The sequence below is a fragment of the Canis lupus genome, chromosome 31, assembly GCF_048164855.1.
Source record: "Canis lupus baileyi chromosome 31, mCanLup2.hap1, whole genome shotgun sequence".
In the NCBI taxonomy this organism is placed as follows: domain Eukaryota; kingdom Metazoa; phylum Chordata; class Mammalia; order Carnivora; family Canidae; genus Canis; species Canis lupus.
Window position 1 is genome coordinate 37,647,251 of NC_132868.1, and position 15,116 is coordinate 37,662,366.

General features: G+C 40.8%; 1 protein-coding gene across 10 annotated transcripts in view; it reads right to left on the minus strand.

The window, feature by feature from the left end:
• The window catches only part of PLD1 (phospholipase D1), a 204,424-nt gene that overhangs the window by 115,605 nt on the left and 73,703 nt on the right, over window positions 1-15,116 (minus strand). For 9 of the 10 annotated variants that reach the window (XM_072808073.1, XM_072808075.1, XM_072808074.1 and 6 more), the window contains exons 2-6: window positions 13,028-13,218; window positions 12,645-12,772; window positions 8,008-8,153; window positions 7,694-7,799; window positions 6,210-6,275 (exon numbers count right to left, since the gene is read on the minus strand). In XM_072808073.1, the coding sequence (XP_072664174.1) occupies window positions 6,210-6,275; window positions 7,694-7,799; window positions 8,008-8,153; window positions 12,645-12,772; window positions 13,028-13,187 (606 nt within the window). In that variant the 5' untranslated portion in view covers window positions 13,188-13,218. Of the gene's footprint in view, window positions 1-6,209; window positions 6,276-7,693; window positions 7,800-8,007; window positions 8,154-12,644; window positions 12,773-12,849; window positions 13,219-15,116 lie in introns of all 10 variants that reach the window. The other variant, XM_072808081.1, reaches the window with a different exon arrangement.

Here is a 15,116-nt window from a genome sequence, read left to right on the forward strand (position 1 = left end):
TGCATGCCATTAAAACTTAATCTATGCTTATTAAAATACAAATTTACTATGCTTTTTATGTCATGAAGTATTCTTTTTAGAATTTTCTTCAAACATTAAAGAATGTAAAAACTATTCTTAGCTCATGGACCACACAGAAACAGGCAGTAGGCTCAATCCGGTCCATGGGCCATAGTTTCCAAACCCCTGGTGTAGAGAAGTTAAATAAATTGTCCACAATAGAGGTGTCTGGGTGGCAGAGTCAGTTAAGTGTCCAACTCTTGGTTTCTGCTTAGGTGGTGATCTCAGAGTCATGAGATTCAGCCCCAAGTCAGGCTCCACATTCAGCGTGGAGACCACTTAAGGCTCTCTCTCCCTTTCCCTCTGCTGCCACACCTTCACATGAATGCTCATGCTAAAATAAATAAATCTCTTTTAAAAAAGTATCCAGGATAATATAATTAGCAAGGGATAGAGTCAAAATTAGGTCATACCAGACAGTATCCTTAAGACAAAGCTGCAAAAGTAGTAAATCATTCACCATGAGTGTTAAATGAAAATGTGAAAGCAGAGGGGAAAACCAATGGACATTATGTAGTTCTCAGCATATATACAAGTTTTACATCCTGTATTCCTTGAAACAGCTAGAGTCGGACATTACAGAATTTTCCCTAATTACAATTAAATTACAATGCTCCCCAATTAGAGAATTTTCTCTAAAGTCGTCAGAGTAGGCCCAGATCTACCAACGGTTGTACGTCATGTCAATAGCAGCATTAACAGAAAATTCAAATTCAAAAACATATGCTCCTGACACCAGGAAGCAGAGGGGAGACCAGACATGGAAAACATTCCCTATCAACAAAGATCTGTGGGAAGAACCACAACAATTCCGTGTCAAAGTAGGTATAGAGGGAAGGTGGCCACTTCCCAACTGATGTGATACCTCAGAAGAAATGGCATTTGATTTAGGCTTCTACGTGGGATTAATAAAATGAAACATAAGGCTTTCCTTAAAGTTTTGTATATGCGATTGAAAGTAATCTAATATTAACCTTGTAAGCAAAATAACGACAAATCTCTCACTACTGTCAGTCCTTACCCAATTAAATGCTTCCATTTCTCAGGCTTATTTGAGGCAGAATTTAAAATTCAGAAAGACTGAAAAACCCCGAATTGAACATATCCTCACATCCAATTTTTTATAAAGATTTTATAAAGTCTTTAGGTTTCATTTCTCATATAAAACGTTGTCATTCAGTACCATTTTTTAAAAAATCTGATTTAGGGAAATGCTTCTCATTGGAAAAATATAGTAATGCGTAAATTATTAGAAGTGATACTGTAGACTTTGAGGATAGAATCAATCCAAAATGTTTTAAAACCCTAAGCCACAACTTATTTTATCTCTAGGGAACAGTGAGAAAATGTCAATCCTAGTTTACACTGGAAGAAACTACTACAGTGGTATAACTAATTTATATGCAAAGCTACAGAAGAGTTAAATGGACAAACAAGAAAGGAAAAAGCAAAAATCAAGGAAACCATTTATCTAATACCTGGATAGTTTCTTATTCATATAGCTCCTATCATTGAGTTGTCAACAGAAGTATTCTTTGAAATAATTCAGAAATCATAACTTTAGAATATCATAATAAAATTGCAATGTGTAAAGAATTTCATCTAAATAAAACAAATGCATATTGGCAATGCAGAAAATTTAAAGTTGTGCACCAATATAAAACTTAAAATGATCCTAATCACTTCAGTGTGACTGGGGGAGAGATTTCAAGAAACAACTACCCTATTATAGGCCAAAAAAAAAAAAAAGAAAAAGAAAAAATCTCAGGCACTTTATGTTCTAATACAGATTTATCAGATTAAAAGTAAATGCAGCAAGGTCAACTTAGAAGCAAACCCAAATAACACAATGTGAAATTTAACAAAGATTGTGTTGCCCATACTTCTCAGTGCATCTTTAGTGATAACAATTCCACTCTGTATTTGCACAGGTGAATCTCAAGAACATGAATTTACTGATCAATGTAACTGGACAATATTCCACAGGGCTTACTATCTCTTTAATAATGTATTAATCAACATTTTTAAAAAGATTTTATTTATTCATGAGAGACACAAAGAAAGACAGAGAGAGGCAGAAGGAGAAGCAGGCTTCATGCAGGAAGCCTGATATGGGACTGGATCCCGGGACCCCAAGATCACACCCTGAGCCAAAGGCAGATGCTCAACCACTGAGGCACCCAGGCATTCCAAAAAAATTTTTTAAGACTATTTATGTATTTATTCATGAGAGACACACACGGGGCGGGGGGAGGGGGCAGAAACACAGGCAGCGGGAGAAGCAGGCTCCATGCAGGGAGCCTGACGTGGGACTCGATCCTGGGTCTCCAGGATCACACCCTGGGCTGAAAGCAGCGCTAAACCACTGAGCCACCTGGGCTGCCCGAAAATATTTTTTTTTTTTCAAAGGAACTTGTGAAAAATATAATTAAATGCTAGGGAAACAGGGAAGTAAAGGCTCCAATGAAAAAAGGAATAAGCCATTAGCCCAAGGGGTAAAAACAAACCCAGGAAATTACCTGGCAATCATGTATATACACTGTTCCTCTACCTTATGTTTGCACTGGAAGGAAAGGGGATGTTCAGAGGCCCCCCTTTATGCCTGAGGTAGCAAAAATTCAAGCAAGAGCCCAAGTGGGAAATTCTCAGAAGCGAGGGAGACAAGAGCATTGGGTCGGGCAGTCCCCTTGTGGTGAGAATGGGAGGTAGGCTCACCTATTCCAGGAAAGCCTGCCTTCCAGGTCAGACAGTGAACACAGCCCCATTGAAAAGAGAAGAGATCTCATCTGTGGAGGAAACGGAGAGGCTGGACTCTCCCAACCCTTAGGACTCAATCATGAGAAAAACAAGACTTCCCTTACTTTGCAGATGCAGCTGTTACAGTACAGCCTCTCTTGGCTGACATGGAAATACCGTATACATCTTTATTCCTCTTTAACCACTCTTCCCCCCAAAATAAATTCACTCACCTTACAACACAAGGGAGTTGTAAACTCAGTGTTATTAATCTGTGGGGTGTTTATCTTCAGATTCCTTACTTCCAAGAGGGTGATTAGCTTGAAATTACCCTCTAGGAGGTAAGGAATCTGAGTTACGACAGTCAAATGATTAGAAATATCATCCTATCAACCTAGGACACTTCTCTTGGAAATTACACGTTTTGTTCTATTTCTAGATTTTAATCTTCAGCTAGAAAAAAAGTACAAAAAAAAAAAAAAAGTACATTTACTGTTCCTGATGACTCTTCCTTTAAATTCCCTGCAAGCTAAGCATTTTCCTGTTACTAATTAAAATGCCAAATAAAATAAAATAAAATAAAATAAAATAAAATAAAATGAAATGAAATAAAATGCCAAGCTATGGCGCCTGGATGGCTCAGTCAGTTAAGCATCTGTCTTAGGCTCAGGTCATGATCCCAGGATCCTGGGATCGAGCCTCACATTGGGTTCCCTGCTCATTGGGGAGTCTGCTTCTTCCTCTTCCTCTGCCCCTTCCCCCTCCTCATGCTCTCCCTCTCTCTTCCAAATAAATGAAAATAAAAATAAAACAAAATACCCAGCTAGTGGGTTCAGTAATAGAGCTAGCACTAATGCAATTTAGAATATAAAAGGAATCCTATCTGAGACCTTGTATGTTACAACTGAGTAAACACATTCCTGTTTTAAAACCTATTTATGCCTTGAGGAGAATGCAAAGACATTTACCCCTATTTTACAACTGAGTAAAGAAAACAGGATAAATTACCAATCATCTCTGAGGCAATTATCTGACGTTAAACCCACTAAAACATAAGATACTGTGTTCTTCAAAACCTCAAGGAAGAAAAAAGGAATTAAAGAAGTCATTCTGAAGAAAAGAATTCCTGATCTGAATATTAACCTAACCAGTGACCATTTGAAAATAAAATCTGTTCATGTCTGGTTTCATCAAAATTTTATAGAAATTAGAGACATGATCCTATCTGAGCCCTTGACCTACGATTCATGCTCTTCAACCTAAAGACCCAAATTAATTTCTAATAGGCTTGTTTTACACTTATAAAAATATAAATTAATTATATGTAATTGTATAAAAATAACTTTTAATATGACTTTATAGACAAGAGTTTTAATATTTCTCATAATTATCAAAGGACACACAATGATGCCAATCTAATTTCACAAATATGAGGCAAAAGCCTGTAAATCTAATCTCCAGCTCAGATTACATTATGTGAAAGTTCAATAATGTTAGAAAATTAAGACAGATCAAATTGTGTCTTATGTCTGAATCACTCTGGAGAATTCTGTCCTTGGGGGTAAATAAGTAGCCACCAAAAATGTGGAGTAACATAGATTTGGTCAGCTGTAACCAGGTCTTTCCTCCCAAAGGAAAAGTTTAGAAGACATTCTGGAATTTCTGGATCTTCTGAGGCTCAACTTTGGAAAGATTTTTATGACTAGAAAATTAAAATGAACATTTTAGAAACTGTACACTTTCTTTAATCAACATCAGAATCCAAAATGCAGTGGATTTTGCATTGCTTTCTATATGTAGAAAGACTCAGCAATTACTATTCTAAAGCCAAAGAATAGTACCAGTGAAGTCACAGGCAGGCCATAGAGAGAAACACACAGAAAATCTTTGCATCCTAGTACTAGTACACATTTAAATAATTCTTTATTAAAGAAAACATCATATTTGACTTTCGGAGAACAGGAAGCAGAGTTTTTAGCAGTAGCAACAGTAGCTTTAGAATTGTAAATAATAGCAGTATTATCCTTACTCGTGACACTCTCAAGATGCACATTCCTGAGTCCTAGAGAAGAGAAGAAATCCCTGCCATCATCCTTCTCCTGAGATCCTCTGGTTGGACCCAAGTTGCTGGTTTCCCTGGGAAAACTCTTCCAGGATCATGAACCACATACACTCCTTCAAGTCCATCAAATATAACACCACAAACTGCTGCGGAAGGTGGGCCATGGACTGGGTACTGGATCATTTGTGTGTGGTGACCAGGGGGCCAGAGGACCAGCTGGGAGCTTGCCCAGCCTCCAGATAACACCCTGGCAGGCAGCAAGAAGGCTGGCTGGCTTGCTTCCTTCCTTCCTTCCAGATTTATGTCTTTGAGAGAGAGAACGTGCACATGCTGCATGCCGAAGGAACAGCGGGAAAGGGGAGGGACGGGGAGAGAATCTCAAGCCGACCCTGCACTGAGTGTGGAGCCCCGTGTGGGGCTCAATCACAGGACTCTGAGATCATGACATGGACAGAAACCAATAGTCAGATGCTGAACCGACTGAGCCGCCCAGGTGCCCTTACCCCATCCCTGTTTAAGTATTTACATAATGCCATTCTCTAAACGAGAGGCCGCATCTAGTAGGCCATGACTGCCTACTCTTAACTTCTGCACATAAACCATATACATACGCTCAATCCCATGGCAGTACGGTTTACACATCCACAGATGCGAAAATACAATAATCCAGCACATTCTCAGTTACCTGGACCTTTGGATAAGTGAAGGTTAAGCCTTCAAAGACACCCCTTCAAGACCTCTAAGAGGACTGAGGTTATTGTGTTCTGAGAACTTCTGTCAAGGCCCACTCCCTCCTGCTTGCCAGCTCTGTGCCTCCCAGCTGCCTCTAAGCCCCACCACCTCTTTTCTCTTATTTTGAGAGTTTTTTCTCTCCCTAGCTTTTCCCATGCTTCTCACTTTCACATGAAAAGACAGGCCTTTTATAAGCATCACGGGCCGATCAGATGGCCAACCAGGCAGCACGCTCTGTTTAAGTTGCATATTCAACTCTGCTCAGCTGTTTTCATCACTTACTACTCAAGGGTTTTTTCTTCAGGGTTAGAAATGCTTTCAGGCATTATTCTGGAAGCCTGAGGAGAAAAGGACGTTGATTTCTAGATAATCTAACCTGGGGCAATGTTTCAAGTTCATTTGAATCTACTGCGCTAGACACATTAATTTCTATTTGGCATTTTTGAAATAACATTACCATGAACTAAATTATTGCTCTCAAATCAATTTTGCATTCAGATCATTAATTTTAACTTAAGGAATACGCAGGACTGGATTCAAGCACTTGTGTTAATAAAATGACCCAATATTTAGCTGATTTTATAAGGTATTTCAAAATAAGTCACTGAACAGTACTTACTGTCGCGTGGTAGTTTCTATACATGGGCATTTTTAGTAACTTTGTCAAATAATCTTCCAGTTGTTTCTGTAACACAAATATATTAGATGAGAGATAACAGTGACAGAGATGTGATCACTATCTCACCTTAACTTATGCAAACTTATTCAATTATTTATTCATATTATCACTGAATAGCATTAAGGAGTTATTTCCATAGTTCCCCTGGACCATCATTCAAATTGTTTCTTGTTACTTAGCATTTCACATGCTTATGTCTTTTATAACTGGCTGACAAGACCTAAGCTGTATATTCTTTTATCCTCCATAGTTTTTTTTTTTAAGATTTTATTTATTTATTTATTCATGAGACACACACAGAGAAAGAGAGGTAGAGACACAGGCAGAGGGAGAAGAAGGCTCCATGCAGGGAGCCTGACGTGCGACTCGATCCCAGGACCCCGGGGTCACGCCCTGGGCTAAAGGCAGCGCTAAACTCCTGAGCCACCCAGGGATCCCCTATCTTCCATAGTTTCTAACACAGGACTTGTCCCACGGTGGACGGTCTTAAGGCATTTGTTGATTTCATAAAAAACCTGAATTTCCTGAATTCTAACACTGAATTTACTGGTAGCTCTATTATAGGTTTTTTTAAACCGCTGTTCATGGGGAAAAAAGGAAGAGATTAAAAAGAAGTTGTACCCTGATTTCAAACATGTTTAAATGTGGGAGGGCAACGTCAATCATGTCGACTATGATCACGAGTGGAAGCACTAAATGTTAAAAGTCACAGCTTCTCATTTTCAACTGCATTCATATAAGTGCCCAAAGAAACCCCAAACTGTAGAGTTTTATAGATCCAGGTATCGTGGAAAATACTTATTCTAGATCCCTAAAAAAGATTTTAAACAAGATGACAACTATACAAAGGCAAAATCAAATATCGCTTTCAGAACATAAAAGTTTAGAAAACAGAACTGACATTTACTTGTTAATTTTCTAGTAAAAAACAATCTACGTTGTGTGCCACCATCCCACTGAGGTGGAACACCTGCTCCTGGGGCTTCTGTCCTACTCCTCTCTGGCCCTAACCGCCCCACCTATCGTTAGGGAATGAGACCTCACATATATTTAGGACAAGCTACTACAAAAGTCTCGAGCAAACATTTGGAAATATATGCTTTTAAACAGTAGATCTCAAAACCCTCAATGATGAGCTCAATCTTGACTCACAATGAGCCCAAAGAGACTCTTGGTGGGAGGACAGCTTCTTCAGAGAACACTCCCCTCTCTTCTGGGAAATACAACCTCCCTCCCCAGGTCAGATTGGCTTGGGGAAGAAGTGCTGCCTAACAAGTTCCAGGGAAACCAAACCAGCCCGGGGGAGGGCGGGTAGGATCACGAGGTGATAAAAGTTGCAGCTAGGCCCCCCCACCCTTCAGGAACCACCATGTTTCTACAGCACTGCAAAATATTCGGAACAGCAGAAGACCGGAAAGACGTACCCTTCTACCAAAGAATTGTTCTTCTCTGATCATGTTTTCAGATGAACGGGGCAAACTTGGCATCTCTCGAGGCTCTTCTTTGACATTCTGTCTTCTAAAAGTGTGTCTAAAACACACATGCAATGAAAACATCAGATTGTTCTTTGAATAATATTCTTCTACTATCTTTCATAAAATGGTTTATTTTTAGAAAAGACTATTTAATAGAAAATATCCACTGACGATGGACAAGTTAACCCATAATATCGATAAAATACTCTTTCCACCCAACTTGTATACTGGGATAACCTTGTAATTAATTCCGCAACAGTTACCTTCTGGTAGGAATGGGGATTCGGATAAAAGCTTTGTACTTGAGCAGCTCTCTGTGAAATTCTTGAAAGTGTTTGAACTTCCTCTTAACTTGCCACTTAAATTCCCCATGTGTTAGTTCAATAGTGTAAAGATTGATACTCGGTACCTGCAGTGATCAATAAAAATGATATTTTAGATAACAAAAATTCTAAAATCTTTCGATGAACAATAGCCTAAATTAATAAATAACATGGAAGTACCCTTAAATCCAGCACACATATTTTGGGTTAAGTACTTAGGCAAGATGTTTTCTAAAACAACTGATTACAGAAATAACATTCCCTTAAAATGTTCACTTTATAATATATATAAGACAAACTCTGAACCACACCAAAGACAAACTCCCACAAGTTATATTGCTCCAAATACACACACACACACAGCCCTAAAACAAGAAACCAGGTAAGGTAGACAATGAGTGAAAACCCTGATTAGTCATCAGCAGTAATTTTGCTTGTCTAAAAGTATAAGCTGTGAATAGACAACTTGGAGAGGGTGAGAAGAAAGCTAGGAAATGGATTCTAGGAACATGACAGGATCTCGGTCCACTTCTTGCCCTTCCCAAATGACATGAATGCCTTCTCCTCCTAAAACATACTCCAAGGTCTCTCCTTGTCCACAACATCTCCCTGCCCTGAAGCGTCACCACCAGTGACCAGCAAGGGACAGGACAATTAGAGGGAAAGAAGCAGAAGATTTTCCTACACACAAAATACTTTTCCCAATTACTCAACTAAAATCAATTCCCATTTAAAATTTTAAAAATATTTCTTATTAAAATGCAAATATACTGACTAGGGAATTATTTCAATCTGAAAAACCAACAGACCCGGGGGATAGTTTTGATATAGTACAAAGTGTTAGGAGACTGAGGGATGCTCATAAAGCAGAGGAGCTCTGGAAGGAAAGTCCATGAGTTGTGGGGCGTGGAGATAAGGGGATGGGCAGGGCAGTGGGTGCTGTGGGTGGACCACCTAGAGGATCCTGGCCCCTGCTGGGAGATTTAGGCACCACAGGTGCTGGAGGCAGGGGAAAGTAAATGTCTCCTTCCCTCTAGTTGATTCAGCTCTGCTGCCAGCAACCCCATGTGAGATTCCTGGCCCACTGTCATTCACTACTGATGTTTGACATACTTTGCAGACCTCCAAAGTATGACCACTTTGTGAAGATGTAGCATATAAAACACGAGCACGAGAGGTAATGCAACTTGTGCTCTGAAGTCTGGAATCCAACCAGAACACTGGTAAATATTCAAATCGAGCATTTGCTTTGTCTCTAGTTGGGATTTATGACAATTACTACAACTGGAAGTTGAAAAAAAAACAAAAAAACAAAAAAACAAAACAGTTCTGGGGTTCAATATTATATGCTGCCTTTTACTTTGGCCAACATTACAGGCATCATCCTCCATCATTTTCACAGAGAAGAATGCAGGGAAACTCAGAGTGGCCAGAAACTTTGCATTCAAGTGAAAAACGCTCGATTTAAGATGAGCCAAATAAACAAGAAAAATTAAACAATTTAGGCAAGTGGCTAACATTTCCTAGGATTGTATTTCCCATTCTATGAAAACGGAATACTTAGAAAACACTGCAAATGTCATGTTTTATCCTTCACATATAGACCCCAAATTTCATACACTAAACTTCTTAGCAACTGTGAGGCAGGATGGTACCATGGAAACAGGCCATTGCATCCTTTGTGAAGCTGTTAAAGGTCTGAGACCCCGTGGTGCAGCCTACCAGCTGTGAAACTTGAGCCAAAGGTCACTTTTGTGAGACAACAGCCCAGCAGACTTATTGGAATTCTTTGGAATTGGAATCATTTGAAGAGTCTTAACAAAGGAACTGCTTACAAAGACATGATAGGGGTAAGGAAACCGTAAAGGGAAGGACAGTAACCTGGGACTCTGAAGGTATCCCCAGCCCTGGAGGGACAAGAGACAGAATCAGGTACTGGAACAGGGAGGAGAAAACCGTGGGAAGATGGCTGCCCTGAGGGAAGGGGTGCCGTTGGTCAAGGGACATAGCCAGCCCAAGGTGACCCCACTCTCCACCGTCTGAGCCCTACCAGAGGACAAAAGCAGAGGATGTCGAGGGGCAGAGCACAAGGTGGAGAAGGAGGGGAGAGGGCGCAGGAGGGCAAATGGAAGGTCCCCAGCCTGAGATGGCCCTAATAACATCTGCCTCGCTGGGCTGTCATGCAGACGAAAAGAGAAATGCCTTGCCTTGAGTGGGCACATAGAATGTATTCGGTACTTAGAAAAAAGTATATTCTTATTGGCCTGGAATCACATATAAACTGCATGAATTTAGTTCACATTTCTTAGTAAACTAAACACTAAGTAGGATAAAGATGACCCTTAGCTTTCTCACACAGACTAAGATTAAACAGAAGAAAAGCAAACTCACTAACAGAAGAATACAAGCAAAGAGAAGTCCCGGACTTGGTGACTTACATATTCATCTTCATGAAGAACTTTCAGAGACATCTAATATTAATAATACATAGTATCATACAATGTATGCTTATTTAATACTATAAGGGGCAAGGCAGGGCCACCCCAAGATGGGCCACTTTGGAATGAAGATTACTTCGAGTTAAAAAAAGCAATCAAGGGGCACCTGAGGTGGCCCAGTCGGTTAAGCATCAGCCTTCAGCTCAGATCATGGTCCCAGGGTCCCGCGATTGAGCCCCACATCGGGCTCCTGGCTCAGTGTAGAGTCTGCTTCTCCTTCTGACTCTCCCCCAACTTCTTTCTCTCTCTCTCGCTTTCACTGTCTCTCAAATAAATATATAACATCTTAAAAAAAAAAAGGCAATTAAAACCCAGGAGATCCAGGATAAGCTCTTTATTTCTTCTTCAACTGCCTAGAAAGAATTTAGCTAGAGGACTTGCTCCAGGAAGAAGGCTATCACCACAGATGACTACATTATACTATGAACTAGGTACAGTAGACAGGAAGGAACCAGCAAGGCCTGTTTGATCAAAGTCCTCTGTGTCCCATTGTCTAGTGGCTCAGCAAACATTTATTTACCAAACATTTGCTTTTTCATCTCCCTGTGAATTGCATTCCTTCTCTTTGAAGTCCCAGACACCTACCCAATTCTCTGGAGTTCAGAGTGACTACAGACCTCATTTTTGCCTGTCTTTGGAATTTCCATTCCTTTGTGGATTCCCTGTACATAGGCAATTATATTTGATTTTCTCTTATTAATCTACCTCATGTCAATTTGAGTCTTAGTCTGGCTAGAAGGACTTTTGGAGGGGACAAGAAGTTCTTGCTCCCCAATAATATAATCTATAATACTCTTGCATAATACTATGTATTATTATTATTGTTATCATCAAATCCTCATAACAAACCTGTTACACCCATTATTCACATGAGAAAATGGAGAAACAGAAAGATCAGGTAACTTGCTAGAGATCACAAAACAAAGACCGGAATCAAGCCAAGCAGCCTGGCTCTGGAGTCTGTGCATTTAATCCTCTGAGCATGCTCACCCTCTCTCAGTCTGAAGGCTGGTAGGCAAATTAAGCAAGTAATGGTCATCTCAGAGACATTTCTGAGTGGGTTGTGGTCAGTGGTGTGTCAGGGAGATACAGACTCAACTCATACACAGAGCCTAAAGGAAAGGCTGCACACAAGGGTGGGTGGAAAGTAGGACTCGAGGTATGTCCGCAAGCACAGGGAGGGCAGGACAGACCACCAGGCAAAACTACGAGGACCAAGGTAGCACGTGCCACCCTGCAAAAGACAAGGAGGAAAGGCAGGCAAAACCTGCCTCTGGAGAAAGGTTCTTCTCACTTCCCACAAGGCAGGAGCCAAGGTGGCCTTACTCTGCTGGGACCAAAGCTTGACCCACCAGCCTGGAGCAACGTCCTCTACTTCTCAGACTTGACCTCTGTGATGTACGGTCAGTAACAGAGCAAAGGCAACTGCCCTAACAGCCTCTGGTCCCATCCGTTTCAAACAGTGATGCTTTGCTTGATGAAACCATCTTCACGCTCGATGCCCTTCCAGGACTCAGAGAGAAAACCTGCAAACGAGGCCTAACAGGCAGGTTGCTAGGAGCAAATCAGAGCGGCAGAGGACGCCGGCAGGATTCTCTCGGCAGTGCTTCTGGGTAATGACACTGGCCAACCTGGCATCGTGGCCTTTTTTTCTTCCAAGAGTCAGCTGCCATCATCATCTTCTTGCTAAACAAGCATTAGGAAAGCCAACCTTTTCTTTGGCTTATAGGTGGCATTCTAGGTGTCCACATTAAACAGAAAATTGGGAGAGAGGAGGACTAGGAGAGGCACTCGGCATTTTATCAAACTTATAAATTGCTTTAGGGACCTTTTTTTTGTTGTTGTTGTTGTTAAATAGCATTCTCCAGAATGAGGAAAAAGGCATAGGAGAATAAAGACTAAATGAAAAGCATAAACTTGAGAGGCGATGAGGACTTAGAAATGATTTTAAAAATACTTCTAAACACACAGTCATAAAAACATAAACACACAGTCATAGCTACAAGGAAGGAAAAGGGAAGTCAGTGTGTTGATTCATATACATCGACTAATACAAGGTGAGTCCACAAAGGCTCTGACCCTCGTCGTAGACGTGAAGCGCTCCACTTCCAGGACTTGGGCTTGTACTGGACACCCGGAGAGATACGTCTGTATGTTAGGCTCCTTAAATCCTTGAGTCTTATAAATAGCAGAGAAAGGGATACACGCTAAAAAACAAACCAGTAAACAGTTATTGCAGGAACACAAGGACATTGCAAGAATACACGATATTAGCATGACTTGCCTTTTTATGGGCAGCTGTTCGAGTCCTAACCTGCCACAACGAGCAAACCGCTAATGAAGCGGCCTCAGCCCAGGGTTAGGACAGCAGCAGGAAGATCAATCATTTGCTGGTTATTTCAAATCTGCGCTGTCAAGCAACCCCGAGCAACTCTCTTCTCGCTCAGACCATCAGTCTTTACCTTCCTGTGTCTTGGGATCGCTGGGAGACACATCGTAATCCACCTCTTCTCCCTCGAAGTGCAGCTCCCGCGTGTCGAGATTTTCTATCAAGTTACTCATGTCTGCAGCGATTTTCTGCAGTGCAGAGGTGTTTACCCTTGGCTCATTTTTCAGGGACATGTTGGCTTCCGACAGGGCAAGAGCAAAGGGGCTGGGGAAACAAAGGGGGTTATAAGGACTTAGTATTTTGGTCAAATAAAACCCTATTCTACGATATGAATCCAGGCTCAGACACAGCATCTGGAAACAAGACAACTAGCTCTGTGTGAACCCCAGTCATCTCAAACAACCTCTTCCTTTATTCTCCTGTTTAACATTTAAAGGATTCCTGGCTTATAAATTAAATTGGAGTGAGATCCTTAATCACAAGCGAGTAAGAAAGAGAAACACTACATTGAATAAATGCCAACATATCTTTCATCCAATTTCATTAACTTGGATAAATGAGGACAGACTCCAGGGAGGCTGGTTTGGGAATGGTGATTCAGAGAAAAAGCAATTGATTCTTAACTCTAACAAATACGTGGGGAAAAAAAGTCCTGTAGAAGTAAGCACCTCTAAATATTTTCTAAAGAAAAGTGAGGGCATTTTACAATAATCTCAATAGGCAGATTTAAAATATTTTCATGGGAGCATAACCTTTCTACATTTCCTCTGGTGGTGATATCCCAAGCAAAGTGTATACACTATCTTTTTGAAAGAGGAGGTTTGGGCCATGACTTCACATGAGTTATGATAATGTACGTGGGTTGAAAGGTAATTGATTATTATGCCTCTTCTGGAAGATACCAGAGGTGCTCAAACTGTACCTCTCTCCTTTTTAGAGAAAACCAGTTCTATCTCATTTCGACATTTAATAACACAAGTCGTTGCACACCAGTACCCAGGGAAGAAGAGTTCATATAGATTTTATTTTTCCTTTAAAATACAGAGATTTAAGCCTGGAGCACTGTCATCAGAGTTGGATGAAAAATTCCTACTGCTAGAAATAATCTGTTACAACCAGGCCCTAAAATGGCGGGGCTTTCATACGAGCAACTCCACCACGCACATCCATTTTTTTATTGCAAATCACAAACATTTACTGAGCGTCTGCCACTCACTCATTGTGAGATGCGATGAATAAATACATAAAGATGAATACGGCTGGTCCCCGTGATTAAGGAGCTCCCCATACGGGTGAGGGAAAGAAGCTACACGGCCCCAAGTTCATTCCTGGCCTCCTCCAAGGTCTTTGGCCTTCCTGAGAACGGCATGTGCTGAGTGGAAGACCGTTGGCCAGGTTCTCTCCTACCTGTATGATCATGAAGCTGGGGGCGAGGGTGGGTGGGAGGCTATAGGCAAAGCTGAGAGAGTCTTGGCCAAACTTGAAGGGCCCTTATGGGAATTCATCATCAAGTCTCTGAAATCTGTACTGCCAGGTCTGGTAGAAAGAGATCTGTTTTGGAATTTCAAAACACTGGGCTGGGGAGATGTGGTTCCAGTTTGGTCAGATACATATAAATACTATAACCAAGTTCTCTGTGGACCACATAATTGATTATGTTTCTTTCTCCATGTGGGCTGTAAGGAAGCTTGGAGCCATGCCGGTGGCCTACTACTAGCAAAACAGAGGCCTGTCCTTGCCTACATCATTCCCCTTCATCTTTCTCTCCCACTTCTAATTTATATTATAACATTTATTATGGACTGATAGCTTCGTACGCACCTGGCTTGGTGGTAGTCATTTATATACATTATCATGTTTATCATCAATAATAAATCTATGAAGGTTTGTTATTTCTATTAAAGATGACAAGAGTTTATCATCCCCTCTTTACAGATAAAAACACTTAGGCACAGAGAGATTAGGAAACTTGATGAATACGTTGGACAACATGTCCAAGGTCACAGAACTAGTAAGTAGTGAAGAAGGGATTTAAAATCAGGTCTCTTGGACCCAAGAACTGATGTTCTCAACCACAGTCTTTATCTTCTCGTTCATTTTTGGTAGACACATTAAGTGCCCCGGCAACAGATGGGAGTTTTGGTAAAACAAGTGACCTTGGA